This window comes from Ceratotherium simum, chromosome 28 (assembly GCF_057802395.1).
Source record: "Ceratotherium simum simum isolate JZ-2026a chromosome 28, ASM5780239v1, whole genome shotgun sequence".
NCBI classification, from domain to species: domain Eukaryota; kingdom Metazoa; phylum Chordata; class Mammalia; order Perissodactyla; family Rhinocerotidae; genus Ceratotherium; species Ceratotherium simum.
In genome coordinates, this window is record NC_141927.1 from 34,846,356 (window position 1) to 34,869,556 (window position 23,201).

Sequence of the window (23,201 nt, forward strand, 5' to 3'; positions counted from 1 at the left end):
GGGTTAGACTGAGGCAGTTAGAAATTAGCTAATGAAACTATGAGATGGTAGAGTATATGTCAAATACTGATGTATATAAATCTACAAAATGTTAAGTCTGACAAAATCAATCAAAATCCTCTGTGATAAAATTTAGCTTTTAAAGCATAAAAATATGACAAATTTCTGAATCACAAGAGACCCACACTAAAATAAGTTGAATTTAAAAATCCCAACCAGAGAGATTATCAGGAGAGAATTCATGTCAAAATTCTTAAATATCCACCACCACATCAAACATATTTCTTGGTTCTATCACTTATGTAACCTTGGTTGAACCAGTTACTTAACTTTTCTGTGCCTTAATTTCTTCATCAGTAGAAATAGGAATAATAGTATCTACCTCATTTAAGTTATGAAGATTAAGCGAATATATAAAAAATGCTTAAAACAGTGCCTGTCTCACAATAGATGTTCAGTAAGTATTTTAAAAACTTTACTTTCAGAAAACAATTTTCCTAAGTAAGAATAAAGGGGACTCATGGAAAGATGATGAAATAGGAAAAAGAATAAAAATCTGTGGCAAAATCCAAACTTCACTAGCATCTACGAGACGTATGCACATTAATTCAATCCAAAATAGAATCCAACATTGAATTAAGAAGATAACATTTTTAATAGTACTATAATGTTGTTTATATGACATTAAAACTTATTGACACAGTTCCAATAAATTATTAAAACTGAAAGGAGTTAAAATAATAAATCATTCTAATAATTGTCTGAATTCAAGTATGAAAAGTTCTACTAAATTATTAAGTCCTTTAAAAACCATATTCGATTGATATTGTTAATATGTTGTCAGTTACCTTTTGTTTCTCAGAGTGGTTGCTGGCTTGTTTGGTTGCCTCAGCCAGTAATTCTTCATACTGTTTATGACCTTTATACTCTCGTACCCGCTTTTCATGAACCCATGCCCTCTCTGGCTGGTTGCTAAAAAATTGGACATGATACTCTCGGGCACCTATAAGTAAAAATTCTTATTAACCATCTCAGAACATAAGCATCCACATATACTTTGTCAAAAATGTGAACCTAACCCAGATTCCCTAGCATTATTACTCCTATTAAAAATTGTACATCATGGATTGTCCAAAGATATAATCCAGCACCTACCAATTACACAACTAACAATTACTTAAAAATCACCCCAAATGATTAAAGTTAGTAAAGCAAGTTTTAAAAGAAAGAAAATCAGAAATTCTGCTAATTATCAGATTTGTTACCTTGGTTACACACTTAATTTTTACTTGCCTCAAACCCTTTTACAAGCAAATTTGGGTATAAAATAATTTTTCCTTCAAAAAATGTATAACATCTTTTCTTGGGCTTTTAAAAGCCAGGTGCTAGACAAACTGCTTTTCTAGCTATATAAAAGTGTGGTATCCAGACCTGGGGGTGGAGGAGGAAAGGCTACTGAGACTCCTTCAGGAATCCTGTGAGGTCAAAACTACCCTCATAATAATACCAAGATGTTATTTGTCTTTTTCGCTATGTTGACATTTGCACTTAATACTGCAAGAGCAATGGTGGAAGATAAGACTGCTGGCATCTTAGCACAAATAAAGGCAATGAGTGACACCAAACTATACTAAGGTTGTATTCTTCACAACCATACACTGGCAGTTAAAAAAAAAAAAAAAGCCAGTTTTACTTAATATCCTTGATAAAGCAGTAAAAATTATTAATTTTACTAAATCTCAACCCTTGACTACATGTCCTTTTAATAGTCCATGTGACAAAATGGGAAGCAGGCATAAAGCACTTCTGCAGACTGAAGCACAACAGTTATCTTAAGGAAAAGCACTCATGTGACGGTTTGAGTTGCACTGGCCACTGTCTCATGTGACGCCATCCTCACTTGAAAGAAGGACTGGCGGAAGAACTATGGGTATTTACACTTGAGCATTTGGCAGCTATTTCCTCAAAAATGAACACAGCAAGTCTGTCACTTCAAAGAAAACAAATGACAGAATTTGTTGCCAATAATAAAATTTGATCTTTCAAGCAAAAATTAGAATTTTGGAAAACTAGTATCTGCCCCTATGAGTCTTCCAACTTCCCAATATTCAAAGAATTTTCTGATGAAATATGTGGTTATGTTAAATAATGTGATTTAAAAAAATATCCATAAAGGAATATGTCAACATTTGGAAGATATGCATGACTTGGTAAACCAATATTTTTTAAATGGCCAATGTTTGATGTTAAAAAATCATGAAAGGTAAGAGAGCCATTCAAAGTGCAAGACGGAACCAATGGATTTTAATGTAACAAAGTAAAAAAAGCCGGCCGGCTGGGTGGCATAATGGTTAAGTTCACACGCTCCGCTTCGGTGGCCCAGGGTTTGCAAGTTTGGATCCCCAGTGGGGACGTACTCACCACTCAGCAAGCCATGCTGTGGCAGTGTCCCACATACAAGAAAAAGAGAGGAAGATGGGCACAGATGTTAGCTCAGGGCCAATCTTTCTCAGCAAAAATAGGAGGATTGGGAACAGATGTTAGCTCAGTGCTAATCGTCCTCACCAAAAAAAAAAAAAAAAAAAGAAAAAATCCCCCAAAAAACAAAGTACAAAAAGTTTATTGATAAATCGATTTCAGATTCCACATTGCAACTAAGCGACCCCTTGTTGAGTTTTGGTGTAATATCAAAGAAATATATCCACAATTATCTGAAAAAGCTATTAAACTACTCTTCCCCTTTTCCAACTACACATCTATGTGAGGCCAGATTATCTTCATATACTTCAACCAAAACAAATCATAACAGATTGAATGTAGAAGCAGACACAAGAATCGGGTGTCTTCACTTAAGCTAGACATTAAAGAGATTTGCAAACATGTAAAACAATACCATTCTTCTCATTAATTTTTTTGAGACAATAGTTATTTTTCAGAAAAACATAATTAATGATAACATATAATGGGTTATTTTAAAGTGAATTAGTAAATATTTTTAAATTTCTCAGCTTTAATTTCTAAATTAAAATAAACAGTAAAGGATATAACCCAGGTAAACAAAAGCTTTTTAGAGTCCTCAAATTTTAAGAGTAGAGGGGTTCTGGGACCAAAACATCTGAGAACCGTTTCTCCAGAGTAGTGCTACTCTGAAAGTGTGGTTCCCAGAACAAGCCAGTCTGTGACAAAATAAGCACACAAGTTAGAATAAGCATTTAAAAACTATGCTAATTGGACATTGCCATGACATCTTGGCGCATGATCAGGGGTCTTATCCTATGTATTTTTTTGGACAAGGAGGCCTTTCATTTTTCTCATAGTTAATTTTATTGTATTTTACAGAAATATTGGTCTTTGGTGGACTGGAAATTTAAAAACAAAAACAAAAATTGGTCCTTTACTAAAGCTAGTTTGAAAATCTTCTCTGAAGTATCAAGTTAACAGAGAAATGTAGAAACCGTTCTCAGGGAATTCAAGATAATTCAAGTAGGGAGAGAAAGGCAATAAGCAGATCCTGACTAGAAAAATGTGGGTATAGTCTTAGATTGAACTTAGTTATCTGAAATCGAGTATTTCTTGGATTTGAAAATTTTTAATTTTATTAGACATTAATAGGAAATTATCTAAGGAATTATTTTGAAAATATGTAAAATAGCCTATGAGAAGACAGAAACACACACACACAACTCAGATTTCCGTATCATCTAATCTGAGAAGGAAGTGCCAAGCACAAATCTGATTATAATTAATCAAAGAAAGTTTATCAAAAGTCCAAGGGTTCTGAGGGACAAAAACAGAAATATAACCTAAACTAACAGGTAAGTTTGGAGGACAGGGTGATGGGGACAGGTGATAGGGTAAAAAGAACATGGGACATAATCTGTTTCCAAAAGTCAGAGTCAGTTACTCAGAAGCAAACAGATAATCCCAGAGGACTTTATAGTTAAAAACATAAAAACTAAAACTCACAGATAATATAATCTCATTTTAATCTTTATTTTGAACTTCTTCCTCCATTAAATCATTTACTACAGATGAAACAAATCAATTTGCCTCTTTGTTAGCACTTTGTTTCCTGCTGGCTGGAAAACTATAAAATAAGAGTGAAATAAAAACCTAAAGACCTGAGAGACTGAGAACCAAACACATCCGTCTCTGAATAATAGGCTAAATTTCCAACAGAAAAATGTTGATGAAATGTTTTTATATAAGAAAAATAATACAAAGGTAAAATCATCCAGTTTTAAACTTAAAAAAATATATTACAATTAAAAGTTACAATAGGTATAATGTGATATCACTTAAAACTCTCAGTAAAATCTTTATTTTTGTGTCTATTAATTACAATATGCATAGAGGAAAAGAATCACTCTCAAACTCGTAATACTAGTTACATATCTGGAGGATTAGACTATGGACACCTTTTGCTTCTGACTATATATATTTTTGTATTGTTATAAGCAGAAAAAACATTTCATTTTTAACTTTTAAACTTAAAATGAGACCTAAACAATGAAATATAACTTAAAATAGACATGTGATCCAAACATCTTTCAACATGCTCTTACAAGGAATTATATCTTTATGTGTGAAAACCGTTAATATATTTTCCAGTGCTAAGAATCTGACTAATAACAATACTGACTAATAACAATATGGAAACCAATGATTACTACATATAATGAAGATGAATTTTACAAAGTAAAAATTAAGTTTTATGCCGTGTTTTTTTGGGTTTCAGAAAAACTATTAGAAAACTACTTCATTTAAAACTGCACTGCATAGCCATACCGTGGAATGTTATTTGGCAATAAAAAGAGCTGATGTACTGATAGATGCTACAACATAGAGGAACCTCTAAGACATTAGCCTAAGTGAAAGAAGCCAGACACAAAAGGCCACAGATTGTATGCTTCCATTTATATGAAACGTCCAGAAAAGGCAAATCTAAGCGAGAGAAAGCAGTCAGCGGCTGCTTAGGGCTGGGGGAGGAAGAGAGGAATGGGGAGTGACTGTTAATGGATACGGGATTTCTCTTTTGGGTTGATGAAAATGTTCTAAAATTATATTGTGGTGACGGCCACATAACTCTGTAAATGTACTAAAAATCACTGAATTGCACACTTTAAAAGAGTAAATTTTATGGTATATAAATCATATCTCAAGAAAGCTATTATTTAAAAAACTACTGTAGAAAAAGAGAAAATTTGAAACATCAGAATATGCATTTTTTTAAACCTAAATTCTCAGATTTCTTAAATTCTCATATTTTTGGTTTCCTCAATAATACAAAGAAAATCAGTTTTTCCAGCACTAAAGTAGGAGACTGCCTAGGGGGTACCAGATGAGATTAGATTAATTCATAAAACTAAATTTAAATACTTCCTTTGAAATACAGATGAGGCATGAATTGTGCTTTCATTTGTACCCTATAAAAAAGCTGAAATTAGCAGGTTTTCCTAAAGTAATTAAATGTGAAACTATATAATCTCAAAAGGATGCTTTTCTAAGAGGAGAGAATTGAAGAACTACAACTCTCACATGATATAATATCTTAGAGTGCTCTGGAGGCCCAGGTATAGACATGAATTGCTTTATTTAAGAAGGCTTGGCCCTCTTGGGAAATCCTTGTTCCTTTCTTCTCCCATTCATAGAATCATAGATTATTCAAGCTGCAAGGTGCTTCAGAGATTACTAGTCCAATACTCTTAAGATGAAGGAACCAGGACTGCCTCCCCCCAACCTCTGTAAATTATAACTAGGTGAATTCAATCACTTTCCCTCTAATATAGAGTAGTGTTTAAGAGTGGAGGTTATGGAATAAGATTTCTCTGAGACTCTACTTACTTATATGAAACATAAGGATAACAATAGTACCTACTCCATAGTGTTCTGCTATGAGGCCTACATAAGAAAATATGTAAGAGAATTGCTTAACACGGCGTGCCTTGCACAAAAGTAGACATTCAACCATGTTGTGTTTTTTTTGACTTCTGTCCCATTGATGCGTCCAGTTACCCCAAGCTTTAATTAGCAGGTTATAATGACAAGGTGATTGCCTTCCACACCACTGCAGAACTCCTGGCTGTGTAGCACAAGAGTTACAGATATGGCTGATCCTGTCACAAATCTGACTTGCTAGACTTATAACAGTGAACTGGGACCAAGATACAAAGTTTAAAGTGAGAGGAAAAGAAATAGGTACAAAGTTGTCACAGATAATAAAGAACTCAACATGTAACAAGAGTGAGTTCACAAAGCAAATACCCAGAAAAAAATTCCAAACTCAAATCTTTCTCTGGCTACTAAGCAAGTCCATTCCAAACGCTAGAATCTCAGGAATCTAATCTACATGTTTTGGTCAAACCCAGGAAAAGGAGTAAGAAAAAGTTAGAACACATCTTTCCTTAATATTTATTAACATTCCTAAGGTAGGATTCTACGCTATATAGCTAGATTCAAGCTATACTTCTATGTCATACTGAATTTATTAGGATGTCCCAGTAAAGTTAAAGATTCAAAAATGGAGTGAAGGAGGAAAAAGCATCCTGCAAAATTTATCAGGAAGAAAAGCACCAGTCTGGGTAAAAAATTACTATCCATAGGAGTCAAAGATGAAATATAAATGTTCAAAGAAATCTTGGCCCAAACGCCTATTAAGCTCATATAAGACATTTTATTACTTATCTATCTGCTTTCTTTTGGAATTCATATGAGAGGTCAGTCAGATTAAGGTTTTTTAAAAAAAGAAGTGTGAAAAAAATTATAAAACAAATGCAGGGTGTTATAAGGGAAAACAAGGACTATATCAGCTGTAGATGCTCTCTGCCAGTTAAGATGACCATAATTATTTCACTGGTTATTAAAAATTGATATAACTATGTATATTGTGGTGTCAGATTATATAGCATGTGTGTATTCTTATATTCATTCACAACATTTCAGATTCACTTTCCCCAACCTTTTACTTAATTTCTATTTATGCCTTTTCTTACCTCTTGTATTAATTTTGGTATGAACCTCGAGCTGGGGATCACTTGAAACCATACAAGGCCACCAAGGATAGGTTCCCACCTTAGACCAAACAAGATCGCCAACCTGGAACTTAACACCGGCAGACACTTCTGTTGTTGGAACAGAAGATAATATCGGCTGAACCTATTGGAAAAGGTCATAAAACTTCATCAGCAGAAAAATTTAAAAAAAGAAACTATGTACAAAGTACATTAAACATGCTAACCATGTAAATTTATCTTCCATCATACTTTTCTCTGATACTTGCTATCTATAACTAGCAAAAGGGAAAAAAAGAGGAGGAAAATAATTAATAAGCCCCACTCCAAACATTGAAAATAGGATTGATGGTTTCTAATTGCCAAATTATTGATGAGGCATCTTGAGAATTCACAAAATCTATTAAAAAGCGGCTATAGTTTTGAAAAGGAAAATAATTTACTGAAAATATCTACCTCTTAAACCAGCTTCAAGATTTATTTCAGTCTAACTTCTGAAATGAAGTACGTAACTGTAATAATGTGTTAAATGTGTTGTACTTTAATGACTCTGCTTTCACTTTCTTACACTGTATTTGGTTAGACAGTATTCAGTTTTTTTTTTGTGTGTGTGAGGAGGACCAGCCCTGATCTAACATCCAATGCCAATCCTCCTCTTTTTTGCTGAGGAAGACTGGCCCTGGGCTAACATCCGTGCCCATCTTCCTCTACTTTATATGGGACGCTACCACAGCATGGCTTAGCCAAGCGGTGCATCGGTGTGCGCCCGGGATCCGGCCCGGCAAACCCCGGGCTGCCGCAGCGGAGCATGTGCACTTAACCGCTTGCGCCACGGGGCCGGCCCGGTTAGACAGTATTCAATAAAGCAACTCACCGGGGTTTCCTCTTTTAGAATTGGATCTTCTCTTGGTTTTTCTGATACCGTGTCAACCCTCTCATTTGGTCTCTAGGTGAAAAGAATAAAATGGCAGCAAACCAAAGAACTGTGACATACACAAAAAAGAGTCAAAGAAAACTAAATAGCGAAGAGAATAAAGGATATTTATTAACTGAATAATGTAAGGAATAAGAATACAGCTTACACAGTACATGAGGCTGTGTCTTAATACTCATTTTCTATTCCACACCACAGCTATATTTCCCATTTCTTATTTTATTATTTTTAAAACTTAATTTCTTATGTGTGTTTTTTTTTTAACCCACCAGAGTGCAGAAAAATGGGCACTGTGAGATTGCCAGTAAAATGTAACTTGGCATTTCTCTGGAAAGCAATTTGGCAATACGTATGAAAAGCCTTAAATTTTCAGACTCAGACCCAGCAAATCCACTTCTAAAAATGTATATTGAAAAAGCACTGAGGGCCGGCCCCGTGGCTTAGCGGTTGAGTGCACGCGCTCCGCTGCTGGCGGCCCGGGTTCGGATCCCGGGCGTGCACCGACGCACCGCTTCTCCGGCCATGCTGAGGCCGCGTCCCACATACAGCAACTAAAAGGATGTGCAGCTATGACATACAACTATCTACTGGGGCTTTGGTGGAAAAAATAAATAAATAAAATTAAAAAAAAAGAAAAAGCATTGAGAGGTATAAAAATATATATATATAAGAACAAAGATATGCACACCAGTGCTATTTTTAAGAGCAAATATTAGCAACAGTCTAGATGTCCAAAAATGTAGAATTAAATAAATTATAACTAGATAGTGGAATAATATAAATAAATTTTAAAATGACATGGAAAAATAACAACATAATGTTATTTGAAAACAGCAAATTGCAAAGCAGTTTGTATAGTATTATTCCAATCGTGGAAAAATAATTTTTTTTCTTTTGTGAGGAAGATTAGCCCTGAGCTAACATCTGTCACCAATTCTCCTCTTTTTGCTGAGGAAGACTGGCCCTGGTTTAACATCCAAGCCCATCTTCCTCCACTTTATACGGGACTCCGCCACAGCACGGCTTGACAAGTGGTGCGTAGGTCCGCGCCCGGGATCTGAACCCCAGGCCCCCACAGCGGAGCCACGCACTTAACCACTACGCCACTGGGCTAGCCTGGAAAAATAATTTTTTTATGTGCACAGAAAAAAGGACTAGAAGGATACCACCAGATGATGGAATAAGTGATTTTTTGGGGTGTGCTTTTCTATATTTGTCAAATTGTCTATAATCAACATTACTTTTCCAATCATAAAACCCACAAATATGTAACTTAAAAATTAATTCCTACAACCCTTTGGGGAGGTAATTTGGAAGGATCTATCAAAATTCAAAATATGTACACTCTTCAATCTAGCAACTGTATTTTAGGAACCTATTCTACAGAAATACACAAAACAAAATCTAAGCAGAGGGATGGTAACTACAGCACTATATCATGTCAGTAATCTACATGTCTATCAACATCTTTCCACTTTTTATTTAAAAATAGTCTGTATATGCCTTGAAAAATATTTGATATATTGTACACCAAATTGATAAGAGTAGTTATCTTTGGGGAACAAGATTAAGGAAATGGTGAGGGAAGATCTATACTTTTATATTATTTACATTTTCTGTAAAAAGCAAATTACTTTGTAATTTAAAAGATTTTTAAAAATTTCTCACTTGTCAAAGAACAGACTTTGATTTAGATGGCTTAAAAATAGGGATATATCCATCAAATTAGGTCTTAATTCCACTAAAACATATGGCTAATTCTAGAAGCTACTTAAAATTCTCAAAGATATTCAAGACACTGTTGTAAAAACAAAGTTTCATTAAATAAAAGAAATTGTTAGAAAGTTTTTAATTGTTAGGAAATGCTAAGCCAGACAAATATCCCAAACCCCAAGTATCAATCATTCATTCAACATTGCCCACGACTTTCCAGGCACTGTTGTGGAAGTTGAGTACACAAGGGTGAAACAGATGTGATCCCTGGCCTCAAGAGCTTACAGCTAGGTAGGACAGACAGACATTAAACAAATAAAAACACAAACATACACTTATACAATGTAAATGTATGAAGAGAAATAATGGTGTTCGTGTGTGTGTGTGTGAGTGTGTATCTTTAGATATGACGGTCAGGAAAGGCCTCTCTGAGAAAGTAAATTATAATCTGAGACTCAAAGGAAGAAGAGGGAGTCTAGTAAAAAGTGGGGGAAAGAACACTCCAGAGAGAAGGATTGGCATGTGTGAGGTCCCTGAGCTTAAAAAAGGTAAAAACTTCAAGAAGGCCATTACCATGGACTTCACTGCCCCAAAGAGGAGAGAGGTTACAAGATGAGAGTGGGGAGGCAGGCTACATTTTGAGGGTCTTGCAGGCCAGGGTCAAGTGTTTTATCTTAAGTGCAATGAAAAGCCACTGAAGAGGATTAGGTAGAGTAATACATAAAGTAACACATGCCAATTTATGTTTTTAAAAGATCACGTTAGCTGTTATGTGGAGTATATTCTGGGAGGGAGCAAGACAGAAGGCAGACTGTTTACTTAGGAGGTTTCTGGAAATACTGGACATGGCCCAGGTGAAGGAAGGTAGTGGCCATTTGTTGAAGGGCACAAAACTAGCTCTGTTGGCTGCATCTGTGGGGTACCATGAATATCTAATCCAACAGGACCCACTCACTGAACAAGAAAAGAAAAATCTATGTTCAAATGAAAATTGTTTTCCTGATCACTAGTGTAAGGATAAAGCAGTTTAGAAATACTGTCCACATTTGCATCGGCCCATTTGGCAGCTTCATTTCAGTCTACAGATGTAGCTTAAGCCTTCACCTCAGCCTTTCATTCTCAAGCTACAGCAGGAAGCACATATGTGGCCAAGAAAGCGAGTCATCCTCCTCCACACGTTCAATCTTCATGATGTCTGGGTGCAAGGGATCTCTAGAACTCTTTTTGAGGGCAGATAGATAAGGAGTGACTAATCTTTGCCAAACAACAGAATCCTATTATTGTAAGAGATGGCCTGTAGCCCATTAACATTTTTCCCTTTCTAGATTAAAGACAGGATTTCCTTCAAAATCTTTTTATTATTCAAATGTATTATCTTTTTTTGATTTTTTGGTTTGTTCCAGATTGTTCACATTTCCTTCAGGCTGGCTTGAAACACTATTAAAATCACTTTCATAGAATTGAAATTTTTTACGCAGTCATTTTATTTTATTTTTTTTTTAAGATTTTATTTATTTTATTTTTTTCCCCCAAAGCCCCAGTAGATAGTTGTATGTCACAGCTGCACATCCTTCCAGCCGCTGTATGCGGGACGCGGCCTCAGCATGGCTGGACAAGCAGTGTGTGGGTGCGCGCCCGGGATCCGAACCCGGGGCACCAGCAGCAGAGCGCGCACACCTAACCGCTAAGCCACGGGGCCGGCCCATGTGCAGTCATTTTAAATGGAAAGAAATGGCAAGGGAGAGAAAGAAGCCCAAGAAGGTTTATTTTAAGCTTTCAATACTAAATAAATAAAAGAAGGAAAAAGAAGTCAAATAAGGATGCTGCAATGATAGAAAGGGAATATACATCGTAAAATGTGCTAATGTGTGAGCAAAACAGAAATATCTAGTAGGCATTTAGAGATCTATGACTTGAGCTCAAAAGAAAGGTAAGAGGATAAACCAAGAGATAGCATAGTACCACAAAAACCAATTAAGAAGGGAGGAAGTTTTTAAGACGAAATAGTCAATGGAAGTCAAATGCTTAGGAGTCAAGAAAAATAAGGAGTCAGAAAATGCCAACGGATAAAATACTTCTGGGTATAAAATCATTTTTCTTCAGTTGTTCAAAGGATAGATAAGCTTTAAAAGAGATTAAAATCAAGTAAGGACAGAAGATACACTTTTTGGTACTAATAGTGTTGCTTTAGGAAGAGAAAGCATCAGAGAACAAGATGACAGTGAGTTAGCTCTCTTTCGTGTTCAAGTCATCCTAATTTTAAACTTATGATTTTATGGGTATATAACACGTTTTTACATTTTTAGTTGATTCCACATACAAAGACCTATATTCCAGGAAAGAATCGCAGGAAGTTTCCTAAACAGGAAAAAAATATGTTAAGAGAGTAGCTAAAATAAAATTACATTATCCTAAATATTCCTTTAAAAAAATTTGGTCGGGGGCCTGCCCGGTGGCGCAAGCGGTTAAGTGCACGCGCTCCGCTGCGGCGGCCTGAGGTTCGCAGGTTTGGATCCCGGGCGCGCACCGACACACTGCTTGGCAAGCCATGCTGTGGCGGCATCCCATATAAAGTGGAGGAAGATGGGCACAGATGTTAGCCCAGGGCCAGTCCTCCTCGGCAAAAAAAGAGGAGGATTGGCAGATGTTAGCACAGGGCTGATCTCCTCACCAAAAAAAAAAAAAAAAAATTTGGTCTAGTACTTTTATTAAAACCCAAGAGATTTATTAAGATGAATAATATGCATCAAATCTGGGAGATTTCCAAACTCTTTAATAATTTTCAAAACATTAAGCAAAATCGTATTCTCTAAAAGAACCCAAAACTTACGTCAATATTTAAGGTGGAAAGAAAATTTTAAAGACAATAAATGGTTCGTGCATTTTTCTTTTACTTTCAGAATAATTGCTTAAGTAATCTTAAAAAAGTCTGTACAAAAGGAACATTTTGCATATGAACAGTTTCTAAGAATTTTAGGACCTAATACTCTGAGGCTAGAGAACCAAATATGACCTTTAACTTAGTGCTAATGGGTCTGCACCAGTTATTTGGCTTTTTGTAAGTGAAAACGGCAAGCTAAGAGTTAATGACACTAGCCTTAGTGGATAAGCCCACGGAGGTGCTAGTGGAAGACCAAAGTTTGAATAGGGCCTACACTCACATGCCTGAGGCATTACACCTGCCAAGAAGGAAGACGTTCAGAAACATTTCCACATGTTTCTAATTTGGTGGGAGGAAAAACAGCTAAAGCAGCTTTACAAAATATACAATTTCAGTAGTGATCTCAGGTCCCCTGCTGCCTAGATGTTTGGACACATTTTCATTGTGGAGAAGATATACTTAGGTTGTTCCAAATAACAGCCACTCTTTAGAAGGCCAAACAGCACAGGATTGGGAGGAAAGACTTGTAGATCAAATACTAAGAAAAAAAAGAAAAAAGTAGTGAGTGAAATCCTGAAGTGTATTTACATGAGATTTTGTTTGCTTGAAAAAGAACCCATGAGTGGGCTTTTAAGGGGGAAAAAAAAATATATATATATATATATAAAATATAAATCCAGCTTGAGGACAATCATTTCAAACTTTTTCTCCAGGCACACAGTTCTCAATATGCTTCCCTAAGGTGTCTGGGGGAGGGGAGCTGTCCAGTGGCGTCAGCAGACTCAGGCTTCTCTTTCACTTCTAAGCCCTCTACAATGCTAAACACCAAGGGCTTGGATCCCTAGTGACAACCAGGAAGCAGAAGGGTATCAAATATTAAAACACTTAAAAAGGGGGCTGGCCCCATGGCTTAGTGGTTAAGTGCACACGCTCCGCTACTAGCGGCCTGGGTTCGGATCCCGGGCACGCACTGACGCACCGCTTGTCCGGCCATGCTGAGGCAGCGTCCCACATACAGCAACTAGCAGGATGTGCAACTATGACATACAACTATCTACTGGGGCTTTGGGGAGAAAAAGGGGGGAAAAAAAAAAAAGGAGGAGGATTGGCAATAGATGTTAGCTCAGGGCCGGTCTTCCTCAGCAAAAAGAGGTGGATTGGCATGGATGTTAGCTCAGGGCTGATCTTCCTCACAAAAAAATAAATAAATAAATAAAAATAAAATAAAACACACCAAAAATAAAACTGTCCTGAAGGAAGTAAAACAGATGTTCAAGTTAAGGGAACTCAATTAAAAAACATATAAGGTTACAAAGCAGATTAATTCGTGCACATTACTTGTCATCTGTATAGCTTAGTAAAAGCATGACACTAATAACAGGCAAGAGCCTTGGAGTTCTAGCTGTAAAATTCTGTTACCAGAATGGAGGACAACTTTTATGGCACCCATCTCTTAGGCTTATAATAGCCCCAGGTGTGATAAAATTTTAATTAATCAAAATTCAATGGACAACAACTTAGCCCTTTACCTTACTTCTTTGAAAGAAAAAGGAGGAGGAAAGGCGGGGAGAGAGAGAGAGAAAGAGGATGAGAAGGATGGGGGGAGGGAGAAAGGAGGCAGGGAGAGAGGAGGAGGCGGGGAGAGAGGGAAAGAGGAAGAAAGGGTCAGAGGGGAGAAGGAGAGACAAGAACAAACCCTGGATTTTCCCCCAAAATTTCAGGCAATGGTCTTGGTAATATTTAGTTCAATCAATGCCACTTGCTACATTTATACAGTCAAATTGACATTCCTTTATCCCAAGGTGTTGTAAGATCCTAAATAATGAAATATTAAATTAGGCCCCACATGATTTACTAATAAAGACAATGAACTAAAACTCTTAAATTATATCTAACTATTCTAATTCCTGGATATAACAGTTAACTGAAAAGTTTAAGTAATAATATAAAAGAGCCAGGCATACCAGATATCCAACAAAGACATAACTGGCTTTAAAATCTCATTGCAAAGTGACTACTAGAAATATCATTGCACTGAATGTCTCCCTAGATTCCAATAAAGCAAAAAGTATATATGAAACATAGACTATCTTATCCTGCCTCTAATTGCTTCCAGCCCTATTTCTATTTTGAGATATATTTTTAATTCAGTTTATCAATACAGGCAAAAAGTCTAGCCTAATAAGTAAAACTGGATATTCTCCTATTTGCCAGATTCTCTAGAGCAAAAGCAAGATGAGGCAGTAAGACAGTTCTCAGGAACTAGGCTAAAACCAAATTCAGGTTGTATGCATTTTTGTGATTCCCAAGGGTCATGGTGCACCATGTGTCTTTTCACTGAAGGTCTAGGAAACTAATGCTACAGTGAACATATCTGGAGTGCAAAAAGTTAACCTCTCTCATTCCATTTATTCATTTATTTAATAAATAGTCAGTATAAGAGATTATGTGAGCTAAATTCTGTGGGGGTCATTTAATAAATGACATAAGAAATTAAAAAACATTTCAGAAACCATTTAGTTCTAAAGCTTTCATTTTACAGATGCAGAACTAAGACACCAGAATAGCTAAAGTGTCCCTGATTACTCTTGATCTCATCGACCAGTTCTGACAGCACTTAACACTATCTGAACTTATACGCATACCTGTGTGTGTAAACATGTATGTATGTATTTTCTGGCTCCTCTTATTAGAATATAAGCACCCTGAAAGCTGGCATCTCTACTTTTCATTCATTGCCCTACTTTCAATTCTTAGAAAAGTGTCTAGCACACAGTAGGTACTCAATATATATTTGTTAAATGAATAAGAAAACTACAGAAAAATGAGAAAAACATATTGAAATATCACGGTGGGACTTGTGCGAGTCTAGAACCAGTGTGACCTTTACTCTAGAAAAAGATCCCATCTGAGTTGTATGAAGTACTGGAACCTAGGTACCAAGGGAAAGGTGAGTTGGTAAGAGGTAAACATTTCTTTGAATAAAAGATAATAAATTAACTCATTCAGGCATACCAGATATAAAGCAGACAACTGTCACAAAAATGAACAGAGAATATCTGTTCATTTCTTCCCAAATCAATGTCTGGGAAACATCTTCAATTCATACCATGTATTAGAATACTAACTAAAAACTCTCCATTCAAGCTAGAACTGATTTGTTACATACCTACTATTATCAAGAAAACTCATACCGAAACCTCAGAGATATTAAGAAATTCAGCAACATGTATCTTAACTTACCTATGAAGAATGACTTTTATAAAAACTCTACCTGAAGTTTTAATCAATATACATGAATACTAACTCTGATTTTAATAAAAAGAGTTCCACTATTACTTCAGGTTATTCTGTAGCAAACGCATTAGTAATGACTGTTAAATCCAAGCTCTACTGGCAAAAGTTGGTCTAAAATAATGAAAACCAATATAATTAACCACCTTCTCTTTGCCTTTCCTCTTCATCTTCAGAAACCAGGAGTTTATTATAAGCAAATAAAAATAAGTGAGGCGATTAGACAAAGAAACATAAGAAGCAAGATTCTTAAGTGCCACATGTTTTAAAAATATTTCTTCACTCTATTGACGTCCATTTATTTATTCAACAAATATTTACTCAGCACCTATTATAATATCCCATGCTCCTTGCTAGGGATTAGAAGAAAGAAGTTATCAGAAGTATTTATATTTGAAGAGATAAAAACTGAAAAATATCTCTTGGACTTCCAGTAAATGTGAAATATTACAAAATTTTTCAAAAAGATGTTTCAACTTACATTTTGTTCCTCTGGTTCCAGTTTGGGGATTTTGTGTGACTTGCGCTCTTCAGATCTAGATGAGTCATGCTTGTTGCTTTTTTTCCTCTTTTCTTTTCTGCTTTCATGCTTTGACTTTGTGTGCTCACTTGCCTGTACTTCATTTAAAAGGTCTCCACAAAGGGAAGACTCAAACAATTCCCTGCCATTCTGGATAGTTTTGGTTATTTTTAGTTTAATTTCAGGTGAGCCAGTCTTCTTTGGAATCACAGTTTGTGGTACCGAAGGAGGAAGTGGTGGCTGTGGAGGAGAAGGTTTTTCCAGAATTTCATGTGGTCTTGTGTTTGGAATTTCTGAATGGTAATAGTCAGTGGGGCTAAAGTTTCTAACTGCACCAAAGCCATTGGCTGACCCATTGGGATACTGATTATATGACTGGTATTTGGCTTGAGCTTCATACATGCTGATTGATGGTGGATAGCCATTTGTGAGTGGAGGAAGATCTTCTGTTGTAGGTGGGTACTGAAAGCCTTGCTGCAAGGTAGCTTCATATGGTGTCTGGCCACCATCTTCAACAATGTCACTGTTGTTATCAAAGGCATCCTCCTGACGGATGTTGGCGGAGTCAATGAGTTGAGGTGGTTGCTGAATTGTGTTTCCCATGATCCCTTGCATGAAAGAGAAAGAGAAATCCATTGTTCTGCTCCAGCATCCTTAACTTTCCCTTTCTCTCATCGGGCCTAAAGTTTTAAAAGAAAAAATTAAAAGGTGTTAATATCTTCACAGGCTAGTGGCTAATCAATTGAAAAAGGATTAAACTAAAATATTCGGAACCCAATTTTCATATCCAGCTATGCATAGACACCAAATATTTTTAAAGCAGATAGCCAATATAATTCTGACACAGGGCAAATACTTTATATCTTAAATAAGCTTATCTGTTTGAAACTCTCAATTACTTTCATAATAACTTTAGTAACAAAATTTTATTTTCTTTGCAAACATGCAAAATAGTTTTGACATCCCTTTCTGTTTCCCAAGTTAGAGATTATAGATTGTAAGTCTCAGGTTAAAACTGGTATTTGCAAAATAAGCAGTGTCCTGACACACACAAATTAGGTTCCATACGAGCTTCCTTTAAATCATTCATGTTTTGTCCAGTGTTTCTTTTCCTTATTACAAAAATAATAAAATCTTATTGCAAACATTTTAAATACAAAAGGAAAAAGGCCTATTCCTCTCCCCCTCCATCATTCCCATTCCTTTATGTCACGGATAACCACTGTAAACACTTTGGTGGGTATTCTTCCAAATCTTTCTCTACATATTTACATATAAAATTTTTAAAATAGGGTTTATTCTGTGACTTGCTTATTCAACCTAACAATATATCCTAGATATCTTTCTACATCAGCACATACAGATAATTTTCACACATATATCATTCTTTAGATGGCTGCACAGTAAACAACCGTGGTATCTAGTATGATGTATTTAATCATTTGTGTACGGACAATCATTTAGTTGCTCACAGTTATTTGATATTATAAACAGGTCTATAGGAAACTTTCTTTGTGCATATATGTATTTCTATAGGACAGATGTCCAATTTTGATAGATACTGCGAAACTGTTCTTATAGGCTGTACTATATCAATTTACATTCCTACCAACAGTGTGTGAGGATGCCTGATTCTCTACACTCTTGCCACTATCTAGTTATTTTTAACCAGTGGTACATACAGCAGAATCATCTGGGATACTTTTACAAAATGCACATGTCTAGGTCCATCTATTGATGAATCTAATTCAATAAATATATAGTGAAGCCTAGAGCATGAATATTTTAAGACCACATTCCAGCTGATTCTGATGCACACTTTTGCTTGGGTCATTGCATTATAATCTTTGCATTATAGTCACTGTATTATACTCTTACAACTATTGCATCTCCTCTAGAAGGTGTCTAAAAGATGCCCACATTATGTAACAATGTTATAATATAGATAAGTATCTGTTAGGAAATGCTCTAAGACCACTCTGCTTTGTCATAAGGTTGATAAACCCACATCTTGAGACAGAGGATTAGTGGACAGTCCAGATATTATTTTGATAATCCCATAAACATTTCTTCTAGAAAGCTCTAAGGCAGAGAGGATTCACTACTGTACCAAGTCTGATGAATTAATTGTAGCTGCCTGGAATTCTGTGAAGGATTCTGAGGCTACAACCCAGTTCAATTCCATGACTGATGAATAATGTCTACCATCTTGGTTCTAACGGGATTTACCATAATGATAAAGCAAGTAACGCAAAACAGCAAAGAGAGACACAAAAGCTGACAACACACTTTTCAAGGTGTGTCCAATTAAACAGCTGCTGTTTATTCTGTTGTTAGCAAATGTAAAGCATTTTAGAATTTCTAAGATTGCAAACAAATGAATACGAGAGCATACAGGAAATCAAACTGCCCATACTGCTGTACAGTGGAGAGGGGGTGTAAGAGAGCATTCTCATCTTTTCAGCATCTACTCTGGGCCAACCACTTTACACATTGTCTCCTTTCATCCTCATAACAACTCTGCAAGATAGGCATTGTGACTCCTCATTCACAGGTAAAAGAAACTGAGCTTCAGAGGGGTTAGGTGGCTTGCTTAAACCACAAAGCAAAGGGGGCAGAATTAGGATTAGAATCTAAGCATGAGTGACTCTAAAGCCCACTATACCACTTCCACTTCCCTCAGCTATAAGTTCTGAGAGATATGTTTCTTTTGTTCGTGTACTTTATTCCTTGGTCACTGCCAAAGTAACAACTAACTATTCTATAATAACCACAACACTTAATATAGTGCTAGTATGTGCCAGGAACCATTCTTAAGTGCTTTATGTATAGTACTACATTTAATCCTCCCAACAACCTTCAGATAGGTATTAATATTAGTTCCCATTACAGATGGGGAAATAGAGGCACAGAGAGGTTAAATGACTTGCTCAAGTGCATAAGGCTAGTCATTAATTGACAGAGCTGGGATTCGATCCAGGCATTCTGGTTTCAGAGTCTATGATCCTAATTAGTATACCATACTGACAATGCTGATAAATGTTAGAAATCATTTCTTTATATATAGCTTAAGAATTGAAACATTACCCTAATTTGACCCTTGGCAAAAACTGCATAGCTCACAGACACAGGAAAGGTATGTTCTAAAATTCTGTAAACACACATGGGGCAACTATACAGGTGGAATTCAAAAGTTCTTCAAACTTCCAACTTGAAGGCAAGTTAAATACTGACGTTTGACAAGATGGAACCTGTGTTTTCGGTTCCCATAACTGTCATGTACAAGCTCAGCTTCCAGATTAGTCTCCCAAATTATAGTCTACAGAGGTTTTCAGGCATATATATTCAGTGACTAAGGTTTCTGATGCTTTTGATTTAGTTCCAAACACAAACTTTTAGGAAGTTTGGTATTTTCCGGCTTCTCTTCTCTAGCCCTAGAACCAAATATTTCATTTTAGTTTGAATTAAGAAGAAAAATAACATTACCATCTTACAACTATATAAGAGTTTACAACTACAGAGCGTTTTCATATACATTCTTATTTGATCCTTAAAACAATCCTGTAAGGCAGGTGTTAGCTTCATTTTTTTTAGATAACTACATTGAATATTTGAAATGCTGAATTTACCAAGACTACGAAGTTTAACTAGTGATTAAGCCTGAAAAAGAATCAATCTCTTGACTTCTAATCCTGTGTTCTTTTCCACAATATCTCACTGCCAGAGAATATCCGACTACCCAAAGACAACCATATAGAACCTTAAGAGTCATAGGTTCAAAACAGAATGTACTGTCCTTTCCCTAACTCAGCCTTCTTTTCAGACTACCCCAGATTTGTCACTGCTTCCACTGTTTTTCTACCTTCCCAGGCTAGAAGCCTCAGGCTCATGGATGATCCATTCTTCCCTCTCTGTTAAGCTATAAAATCAGTCACTGAACAAATCTTGTACTTTCTTCCTTTGAAATCTTTCTGATTTGTTCTTTGATCTCTACATCTATGTCAGGCCGCACCTTATCCTGAACTATGACAATTGATTTTCTAGATATTTCTCACCTTTAACTCCTTCCTGCACAGCAGTTAGATGATGTGTCCTAAAACTAAACTTCGATAAGTCTACTCCCTTACTAAGAAACTCTAAAGCTCCATATCATACCAAGTCCCTTACATGCCTTTCAAGGTTTTCCATAGTCTTTTTCCTACCAATCCAAAATGTATGTGCATGAACAAACTTTTCTGAACATCCACTGGGACAAATATCTATAACATGTGGCCTCATTCATATGTTACACTTTTTCTAATACTATGAAGCAAAGTATTACTCCCATTTTACAGATGAGAAGAAATGGAACTCAAAAAGATCAAGTGATTCGCCCTTAGTCACATAGCCAATAGAAGTTGAATAAAATGGTGAAACTCAGATCTTCTAACTCTAAGACAGTACTCTTTACATGGCAGCTGCCTCATAATCTGCAAACTATCCAAACTTCCTACTTTTTTTCCAATACGCTCCATACCCATAATCCAAATGCCTGTTTGACAGCTTCTCTTATATCTCACAAGCATCTTGGAATACCTAATGATGAACTCTTCGTTTTTATTTTACTTACATGTGTCCTTCCCATGAGAAAAAAATGAAACCTCCATCTATCAGCTGCCCAAGCCAGAAACCTGGGAATCATGGTACATCCCTTTCCCTCACTCCTACTCTTATCCAATCTATCAGCAAATTCCCTGAGTTTTACCTCCAAAGTATATACCTCACATTTGTCTATTTCATTCCATCTCTTTTGCTCTTCACACTAGTCCAAGCTCCTCACCTAGTCTATTCCACAACTACCTTCCCAGTCTCCATGCTTCTTTTCCTGCCTCTCTGTAATCTATTTCCCCATATAAAAACCAGTCACCTTTTAAAAACTAATCCAATCATGTGACTAGCCCTCAAAATACAGCAAGGAAAATGAACCACTGCTATACTCAAAAACATGGATGACGCTCACAAATGTAATTTTGAGTGAAAGAAGCCAGACACAACGATTCCACTTATGTAGTATATGGTGTGATTTCATTTATATAAAGTTCAAAAACAGGATAAAGTTAAAACTAAATCTATGGAGATAGCTGTCAGAACAGTAGATGCTTATGAAGGGGGCCATAAGGGAGGTTTCTGAGCTGCTAGTTATATTTATTGATCTAGATACATGGTTTACTAAAATAAACAAAAACAAAAGAACAAAACCTTCAGTGCCTTCCCACTGCACTCAAATAAAATCCAGACTACTTATTACGCCCAGCAAGCTTCTGCATGGCCAGGCCTCAGTTTACATTTCCAAAGTCATCTACCAACATTCTCTGCGGCAGGCATTGCACTCCAGCCATACAGGCTTCTTTCCAGTTTCTCAAATGCGTCAACTTCACTTTTGTAATCAGGATTTTCACATGTGCTGCTCCAGCTACCTGAACACCCGTCATCTCTCAAAGAGGCCTTCTGAGGTCTCCTGCTCATTCTCCTCACTAAGCCTGTTTTTTGTTTTTTTTAGCACCTACCATAATATGTTATACAAATATGTGTTTGCCTTCTTATTGTCTGTCTCCCTCACTCGACTGCATGCTCTATAAGGGCAGGGACCATGTATGTCGTATACAATGCTAGACACTCAGTATTGTTTAATTAATAAATGAATGAAAGAGTCCCTGTCCTCAAAGGGCTTATAACTAGTATACCTCCATTTAACTACCAGATTTCTGGTGATATTAGCCTACAACATAACTTTACTCACCCATTAATCCCTTGTTTGATAAAAATGCGTTATGCTCACTGTAAAATATAATAATAAATAAGTAAATAAAACATTGACACCCATAGTTATCTGGTCAACTGATCTTCCACAAAGGTGCCAAGGTAATTCAATGGGAAAGGACAGTATTTTCAACAAATGGGCCTGGAACAACTGACTGGATATCTGTATGGAAAAAGTGAACCTCAACCCTTACTTTACATTATACACAAAAAACAGCTAAAATTAGTTAACAAACCTAACACTAAAGTCAAAACCATAAAACTTCTAGAATAAAATATGGGAAAAAATATACCATTGGGTTGGCAAAGATTTCTTAAACAGGAAACACCATGACCCAAGAAAGAAAAAGACTGATAAAATGGATTTCAAAATTAAAAACTTTTGCTTTTCAAAAGACACAGTTAAGAAAATAAAAAAGTGAGCTATAGGCAGGGAGCAAATATTTGCAAAACACATACAGTAGCTCCCCCTTATCCCCGGTTTCGCTTTCCCCAGTTTCTGTTACCACTGTCTGAAAATACAGTAATGCATCCCTTATCGATAGGAATATATTCTGAGAAATGCATGGTTAGATGATTTTTCGGTTGTTTGAACATCATAGAGTGTACTGAATAGGAACAAAATTTCCCACCCCAAAATGTGTCTCTTTAACATGAGGATTATTTTAGGCTGATTATTTTTAAGACACAGAAGACTCAGAAAGTTTTTCTTGTTACCTCCCCTTAGCTGCCTAAAAGAATTCAGATAAAAAACCCTGTCTCAGGAAGCGAGCTCTCACCTTAGCATCACATGAACTAGGTGGTAGACAGGGAGGGACCTAGAAAAGCCTGTTTGTTGGGGTCCCCTCTGTGTTCTTCTGTTTCTGTGTGGCCAAACAAACCCTTGTTTTCCAAATATTTGCTCCTTTTCACCTACCTGTGAATTGCCCTCCTTCCCACTGAAGTCCTTGACTCTCCCCATCCCCAACATCTTCTTTTGTCTTTAGCTAAGGATGGCATTTAAGGTGAGGGCCTGGGCCATTTTGGTGAATTACTTGGTTTTCCTGGGTT

At 36.3% G+C, this 23,201-nt stretch overlaps 1 protein-coding gene across 4 annotated transcripts in view; it reads right to left on the bottom strand.

The window, feature by feature from the left end:
• NSD3 (nuclear receptor binding SET domain protein 3) overlaps positions 1–23,201 on the bottom strand; it is a 103,511-nt gene that overhangs the window by 51,372 nt on the left and 28,938 nt on the right. For all 4 annotated transcript variants that reach the window (XM_004428869.3, XM_004428868.3, XM_004428867.3 and 1 more), the window contains exons 2-5: positions 16,314–17,032; positions 7,885–7,956; positions 6,993–7,155; positions 849–1,003 (exon numbers count right to left, since the gene is read on the bottom strand). In XM_004428869.3, coding sequence (XP_004428926.1) covers positions 849–1,003; positions 6,993–7,155; positions 7,885–7,956; positions 16,314–16,988 — 1,065 coding nt within the window. In that variant the 5' untranslated portion in view covers positions 16,989–17,032. The remainder of the gene's footprint in view (positions 1–848; positions 1,004–6,992; positions 7,156–7,884; positions 7,957–16,313; positions 17,033–23,201) is intronic.